Raw genomic sequence first — 7,562 nt, forward strand, 5'->3', positions numbered from 1 at the left:
CCCGCCGGCCAATCAGCGAGCGGGAGGCGCGGGCCAATCCGGGCGCGGGAGAGTTTGGGCGGTCTTTTCAAAACGGGTGAGGCGCCGCTGGCGTCCCTTTAAAGGCGTGATGCGGCCCTCTCTGTCTCCCTCCGCGCGGCCTCGCCGTCCCGCCGCAGCAGCGCGGTGCCGTCCCGCGCCCCACTGAGCTGGAGCTCCGCGGGCCGGCCGCGCCCTGCCCGGAGCTTGGGGACCACTCGGGGTACCGCCGGGCCGCGGGGTGGGGATGGACTATTTGACTTCCGTACGCCGCCTCAGCGGCGGGGATCACTCCGCGCATGAAAACAAAAGCCGTGGGCGGAGACGCGCCGACGCCATCTTGGAGCGGAGCCGGGGCCGGGGCGGAGGCGGGAGCGGCCGGGGATGGTGCTCTGATGCTGCCGTGACTCCCCGCGGGGGTCCAGGCCGCCCTGCCTGGATGTGGGGTCAGCGGCCGAGCCCACCCTCGTCCGCGCGGTGACGGGAGCCGGGCTCGCCTCCCCCTCCCCGAGCGCTGAGGGCCGCGGGGGGAGCCCGGTGTCCCCTCGCCCCCGGCTTGCGGGGCCCCTTTGTTTCCCTGCTGCGGAGGGGAAGGAGGCGGAGGAAAGGGAAAATGAGCAGCGAGGCGCTGTGGCTTTTCAAGCAGCTGAACCTCCATCTGGAGCTGGAGGGGCGGTTCCAGCCCCGCGAGAAGGGGCTCAGCCTCATCGAGGGTGCCGCCGAGGTGGGTGAGGGCGTCGGGGGACTCCTCAAAGCGGGAAGAAAATTCCAAGAATTTCAGAGAAAATTCCGGCTAATGGGGGACGTGCGTTAACTGGGGAAAGTTAATTCTTTTCTCTGTATGCGCCGCTTGTCTTTTGTTTTGATTCTGTCTTCATATGTAGGTATTAACGTTACATTATCCAAGCTCTGCGACCTGCAGGGCAAGCAAAATATTTAGGCGTTTAGTATTTATTATTTAAATGGAGAGTGAGCACAGAAACAAGAGGTTCTGTATTGTTTCCGTCAGGGGAGCTTCCTGCCGCTGCAGGGGAGGTGGGATGTCGAGCAGGCACATAACAAAGAGGGGAACCACCAGCTTTTCATTGGCGAGATTGGGGGAAATGAACCCAGAACCGCTGAGCAGCAAAATGTAAATTGACCATAAACATTTCCACGTCAACGACCAAAGTTCCTTGCTGAGTTCAGGGCAGACTTGTTATGTTCCGTCGTGTGCTTCTGAGTTCTTTGGGAAGGGCCCTAATGTTTAACACAAAAAAAAAAAAAAAAAAAAAAAAATCCCTGAGATGAGTCTGGTTGTTTGTTGTGAAAGCAGAACTGTTGTTGCTTAAATATTGACATGCAAGGCAGAGAGCTGTGTGGTCATCTCTAAGGTCAGGAGTCACTGTGTATGCCTGCACTTGGTAACTTAAATAAGTCGTAAATGTGTTTTAAAGTAAGCAAGTGGAGAGTTGGAAATGTGGTTGTGCTGGCTATTGCACCAGTGAGACTCAGGACCTGGCTGTAATCTCTGAACTGTGATTTAAGTTCTAAGTGTCCACATTTATTTTCATTTTCAGTCAAGTGGAATTAAATATCTGAGGGAAAAAACCTTGCATCTGTTTGATTGAAATAAAAGGTGGTTTAGGCAGTGAGGCACGGTGATTGCTGCTGCCACAGAATAATTCTGACTTTGCCTCTCTTGCCGTAGAATGAAAACACTCTGTGTTCAAGACAAAGGAATGCCAAGGTGGAAGATCTTTGGAGTCTGACCAACTTCTTTGGATTTGCAACTGAAACGTTTGTTTTGGCTGTCAACATTCTGGACAGATTCTTGGCTCTTATGAAGGTATAAGTGTGGCTGTTGATTCATTCTGTGCATTCAGCAACAGCTCTGAGGTCTCCTTTGTGAACCTGGAGTTGAGTGCAGTTCCTTTTACCTCTAAAGACAAGTAGCAGCTTGATTTATTTCCTGTAATAGATCTGTAGCCATCACCATGCAGATGTCTAAGAAAGGAGAAATTAAGGAAAGCAAACCAATTAGTGTTACAGACTATCTCTGGGTACTGTGCTAAAGCTTAGCTTAGCCTTGGGTCTGATACCAAGTGATCATTTTCTGATTGTTTTTATCGTGTTTGTGCTGCTTTAAGGCAGGAAGCTTGGACCTAAACCAGTTCCTCATTATTAGATCAGCAGAGAAAACGGAGTTGCATCAGTTCTCTGGTCTGGCTGTCCTTGGAGTGGCACAAAATGTTACGGTGGTAGATGGGAGAGAAGAGCAGGAGTAGGAACAAGCTGTGGAGGGATGGGGCTGCCTGGAACAGGCTCAGACTGGATTTGTGTGGGCTGTAAGCGAGGGTGGGCGAGCACTGCCGCTCGGAGGAGGAGGGAATTGCAGTTCCCACCGCGATTTATTTGTGTAGTGGTGGGGAACAACCTGGGGAGAGGCTGCTCGGCTGTTGAACTTCACTTCCTCAGCCCCAGCGGATCGGAGCTGCCTTGTGGGCTCTGCCAGCTGGGGTTTGCCTCGGCTGCACTGATGGAACTGGTGGTTACGGCTGGGGGAGGCGTAGGAGCTGGCTGACACCAGCTTTAGTGGAAATCAGCAAGTCTTTGGCTGTTGCACTGTGGGTTTTCCAAACACAGTTGCTGTTTAAGCTCAGTGTTGATGGGGGGGAAGTAATCATGGTGCTTGCGGTGGTTTTTAGGTGAAACCGAAGCATTTGTCTTGCATTGGAGTTTGCTGCATCCAGCTGGCCGCCCGCGTCGTGGAGGAGGAATGCAATATCCCATCTGCTCACGAGATCATCCGGATCAGCCAATGTAAATGCACTGTGTCCGACCTGAAACGGATGGAAAAGATAATTTCAGAAAAGTTGCACTTTGAATTTAAAGCTACTACTGCCTTAACCTTCTTGCACTTGTACCATACTATTGTACTCTGTCATACCTCAGAAAGGTGAGTTGGTGGTGTTTGCTGAGCCCTTTTTATTTCCTTCTTAAATGGTTGCAGCCTTGGCTCTAGAGGAGGCAGCTCCTCAGTTTTTGCTTCCTGGCGAGGGAAAGCTTGTTGATCCAGACCCTTCTTCTCTTGCGTGTTTCACAGGAAAGAAGTATTGAATCTGGACAAGTTGGAAGCACAGCTAAAAGCTTGCAACTGCCGTCTAGTCTTCTCTAAAGCAAAAGTGAGTAGAAGCTGTTGTTTGTAGCTTCTGAGTAGGTTTGTGATTGCTGTAGTGCTGAGTGCTGTTTTCTTGCCCTTTTAGCCATCTGTCCTGGCCTTGTGCCTTCTCACTCTGGAAGTTCAGATGCTGAAATCTGTTGAGCTATTGGAGATCCTTCTGCGTGTTCAAAAGCATTCAAAGGTGACTATTTTTAATGGATTTTTTTCCAGTTGTTTGGACTGAAACCGTTAATGATGGGTGATGTTACATTTAGGGGAGCCCTTAAATGGGGGGGCTCCCTAAATGCGTCTTTACAGGTTCTGTTTGGCATCCGCTGAAAGAAACAATTAAAAAATAAATGTATAAAATCAGAGGAACTGCTGATCCCATGTGTATACAATGCATGCTTTAACAGGCAGGTGATTGAACTTGTACAGCTCTGGCTGTGTGTTCTGGAGAAACTTCCAGTCTGTTCTGTGACTGCTGGGCTGGTTATTCCTTTTGCCTGAATAATTGGACCCCGGGGAACAGCTGGAGCTGTGTCAGGGGAAGGTCAGGCTGGATATCAGGAAAAGGTTCTTCCCCCAGATGGAGGTCAGGCACAGAACAGGCTCCTCCAGGAATGGGCACAGCAGTGATCCTGACACGGCTCGAGCATTTGGACAAGGCCCTCGGACACAGGGTGGGTTGGGGGGATTGTCCTGTGCAGGGCCAGGACTTGAACTCCATGATGCTTGTGGGTCCTTTCCAGCTCAGGATATCCTATGAACTAAAATAGGATTCATGGCCTCTAGCTGCATTCTGCCTCTGTTGATGGCCTAGAAGAAGCTTTCCACTCTTACGGGCAGATTAAACAACCCCAGTTTCTTAAGGGATGGAAGTAGTTCCTTAAAGTACAATATTATTTGATTTTAAAACGGTGGTTTAAATTTTTTTTCTTCATATTTAAGTATTTTTTAAAATTTCGATTCCATTTGAAAATGGAGTTTTAAAAGGTTTTCATTCCATCTTAAAATGGAATAACCTTTGTTTGGCTTCTCCTTTGGAAGTGATAACGCAAGTGTTAATAAGGACTGGCAGGCAAACTGTCAGCCTAACACCACCTTGAACAGGGACCTGTCTGGTAGCTGTGTGGGAGTTGGTAGTTTACCTTCAAAAGCAACTTTGACAAAGGTATCCCAGTTACGACTCACTTCTGTCTTGACAGATGTTTTTTCCAGGTCTTTTCCAAGAAGGTACAATGGAGGGAGGAGTTATCCTTTGAGCCTCTGTGTAACAGACTAAATAACTTCTGGGTTTTTTTTTTTTTTTTCTTTTCAGATAAGTGATAGTGACCTACTTTACTGGAGGGAGCTGGTCTCTAAATGCCTGGCAGATTATTCTTCTCCTGAATGCTGCAAGCCTGATCACAAAAAACTTGTTTGGATTGTTTCGAGGCGTACAGCCCAAAACCTTCAAAACAGTTACTACAGTGTTCCCGAGTTGCCAACAATCCCGGAGGGTGGATGTTTCAATGGAAACGAGAGGTTGGTAACACTTACCTGCTTAATTTGTTGGGAATTCTCCTTTTCCTGTAGTGGTCATGGCAACTCCATATAACTATGGCTTAATCACTGCCACTTGGGGAGAAAAAAAAAAAGTGCTAGCTCAGAGAATATCAATGGGCTTGGAATCCATCTTCAGCACATGGAAAGAGGGGGGGAACTGTCATTGTGCTGTTCAGATGTACTTGGCAGGGTGGGGGGAGGCACTTTTGGCTTCAAGGCAGGAAGGCTTGCAAAGGTTTTCAGTCTCCTGAAGGCTTTCATGCTTGGTGTCTGGAACACTGGCTTCTTGATTGGTAGGATGGTGTTGGCATCAGGAAGATTGTACCTTGTTAGGATTTCAGCTTTAGGAGCCTTAAGGAGCTTTAAGCCAAGGAGCGTTTAGATGTGGGATGTTGCTCCTAGGAACAGAAGAGCGTGCAAGAAACCCCAGGATTGAGGAGTACTTTGCCACTTTGAAGGGGTTTTGCTTTGTTAAAATTACCTTTCCCACTGTTCCTTCTAGTGAAGACTCCTGTGAAGACATGAGCAGCGGGGAAGAAAGCCTTAGCAGTTCTCCTCCGAGTGATCTGGAAGGCACCTTCTTCTTTGAACTCAAACCTAAACCCAAGTGGCAAACTCTCAGCTGTCGGTTTTAGCACTGAGTCTGGATTGTATTGGGTTGAAGTTTTGAATGCACCATAGAGTCTTTTGGCAATAATAAATGAGGTGGTAATCTGTAAACTGTATTAAGGCAAAACTTTCTGTGGTATATCAATGCTTTGAATGCCTGCCTTGGTTTTTTTGTTGTTGTAATTTTAAGGAATTAAAAAAAAAATTCAGGTCCCCAGATCAGCAAAAAAAAAAAAAAGTTGTATTGTTCTTTTGTCAACAGCCATGAATGTAGTTCTTTACCTGGTGGTCCAAAACCTGTAGCAGCTCAACACCTGGGTTGATTTCAGGGTCTTGCCTGAGAAGCATGGAGCAAGAGTGAGAAGCTTTCCTGAGATTTAAGCAGGAAGCTCTTGGTTAATGGAAGCAATTTGTTCCATGGGGTCAGTCAAGCAAGGGAGAGGCCCAGGAGGAGCTGTGCAGTTGTTGTTGTTGTCCTGGGATGTTCTGGGGAGTCAACATGACAGAACCCCAGACTTGGCTTGATTTCAGTGTTGACCCCGCTTTGAACAGGCGACTGGACTGTAGCCCCTCTCGAGGCCACCTCCACTCCTTAGTGTTTTGGGATTAGATCCAAGTGGCTGAGTAGGTTATGTGGAACGGTGCATGTATGTAGTACCAGGCTGGAATGATTTACTCTCCAATGGGCTGAACACTGAAACTGCTTTTCCTTTTCAGCAGGGTCTTGAGTTGTGTACTCCAAGTAGCAATTTTTGAAGCTTGGCTTTTATAAACTTCAGGGATCCCTATTTCACACCAGGAGTAAGTGTGGTAAGCAGGAGGTTTCTAGTCAATATAGTTTTCACTTTGAGATAGTATAAATTGTGTGGCCAGAAGTAATTCCATGTTTTCTTTAATACAGATGTTTTTACACTGAAATTCACATTGTATCCTTCAGTGTGTTTCAAATCTTAACATGTCAATCCATGCTATTAGCTTTAGACCTTTTAACATGGTAAACCTTGCTAAGTCTACATTCCTTTGAATATTTAACCCTTGTAGTTGTTTTTCAGTATATTCATGTTATTGATTGAGTCATAATCAGACTTGTTTGCATGCTGATGTAAAGCAGTTAGTGCAGGAGAAGTTGAAATTATGCAGTAAAATATCAGGTAAATGTGATGGTGAAGTAGTTAATGTAATGGTTTTTCTTCTGAACTTTGTTATCAAAGCACAAGTTCCAGTTTAATTGTGTTTCTCCCTGGTGAGGACACGGCTAAAGCAGACTAAACTAGCTCAGAGTAATGGTGTTGAGGGTGTGTTGGTGCCAAAGTAGAAATGAAGGAGCAAACAAGCTAAAAGCTGTTTCGTAGGTGCAAGCGTTGCTTTAGAAAGGTAAGAGTGATGCTGTAAGTCCATAACTGTTATGTGATTTCAGTTTTCTAAAAACACACAAAAGTTTACAAAAAGTGTATATGAAAATGTAAATTTAAAAAAAATGTACAGAAAAAAAATTTAAAACAAAAAACCGAGCAGAAAATACTGTATTTTTTTACATTGTATGTAACTTTTTGTAGTTCTGTGGCATGTAGATAGTAATTTATTGTGTACTCTGTATGATACAAATACTGTACCTCTGAAGACTTCTTGCTGCAAGTCCTCTGCTCACTTCAGGAGTCCTTGGGTAAGGAACCTACTGAGTCTTGTTTCAGTTGAGAACAAAAATAAACCAAGTGCTGTATTTGTTACCTGCTGTGAGTGGCAGTCAGTTCCTTGAAGCTTCTGGCTTCCTTTTTTTTAAGGCCGTGCAGGGTGTATGATCCCACAGCTGGGTTCCAGCTTTCCCAGGAGTTGTGGCAAGAAAGAGGAGAGGCTGCACAGTACTGGGTGGGAATGTCATCTCACCTTTGCTCCTGCCAGTTTTAGAAGCTGGGGCGAGGTGTCCTGTGCTTATCCATGAGCGTTGTGGTTGGCACATTTGCAAAGCCAGAGCTCCTGTTAGGGGTTAAGGGTCATTCCAGCTGGATTCCTCTGGGTTCTGCAGGAATTGTCCTTGCTGCTGTTCTTCCTAGTGAAACCGGGTCTCGGGATGTGTCTGCACCTCATCAAAGGCACACTTGAGCTCATGTCCTGTGTGTAAATCCCTTCTGGCTGGTCACTCATATGTAGCACGGAGAGCCTGTGATGGACTGGGCTGCTCCTCCTGCCAGGGCCTGGCTGAGAGCTGGCAGAGCAGAGGCTGCTTGCTGTAGCTGCTGGCAGTGCC

At 46.9% G+C, this 7,562-nt stretch overlaps 1 protein-coding gene across 1 annotated transcript; it reads left to right on the forward strand.

Moving 5' to 3' along the window:
• The first annotated feature begins 349 nt into the window (after positions 1-349).
• On the forward strand, positions 350-7,044 carry CCNG2 (cyclin G2). The gene is made up of 7 exons (XM_008637412.2): positions 350-742; positions 1,709-1,846; positions 2,706-2,956; positions 3,104-3,182; positions 3,264-3,362; positions 4,482-4,687; positions 5,211-7,044. The coding sequence occupies exons 1-7, from the start codon at positions 632-634 to the stop codon at positions 5,341-5,343; spliced, it is 1,017 nt and encodes a 338-aa protein (XP_008635634.1). The 5' UTR covers positions 350-631; the 3' UTR covers positions 5,344-7,044.
• The last annotated feature ends 518 nt before the right edge of the window (positions 7,045-7,562 follow it).

Source organism: Corvus brachyrhynchos, unplaced genomic scaffold (genome assembly GCF_000691975.1).
Source record: "Corvus brachyrhynchos isolate BGI_N302 unplaced genomic scaffold, ASM69197v1 scaffold597, whole genome shotgun sequence".
NCBI classification, from domain to species: domain Eukaryota; kingdom Metazoa; phylum Chordata; class Aves; order Passeriformes; family Corvidae; genus Corvus; species Corvus brachyrhynchos.

What these genes read in the sequence shown, in the direction of transcription:
- CCNG2 (XM_008637412.2), top strand. Translation starts at nt 632, where the DNA reads ATGAGCAGCGAGGCGCTGTGGCTTTTCAAGCAGCTGAACCTCCATCTG. An exon ending in CTCTGTCATACCTCAGAAAG is followed by an intron (nt 2,957 to 3,103) that starts GTGAGTTGGTGG and finishes CGTGTTTCACAG; the next exon opens with GAAAGAAGTATTGAATCTGG. An exon ending in TAGTCTTCTCTAAAGCAAAA is followed by an intron (nt 3,183 to 3,263) that starts GTGAGTAGAAGC and finishes TTGCCCTTTTAG; the next exon opens with CCATCTGTCCTGGCCTTGTG.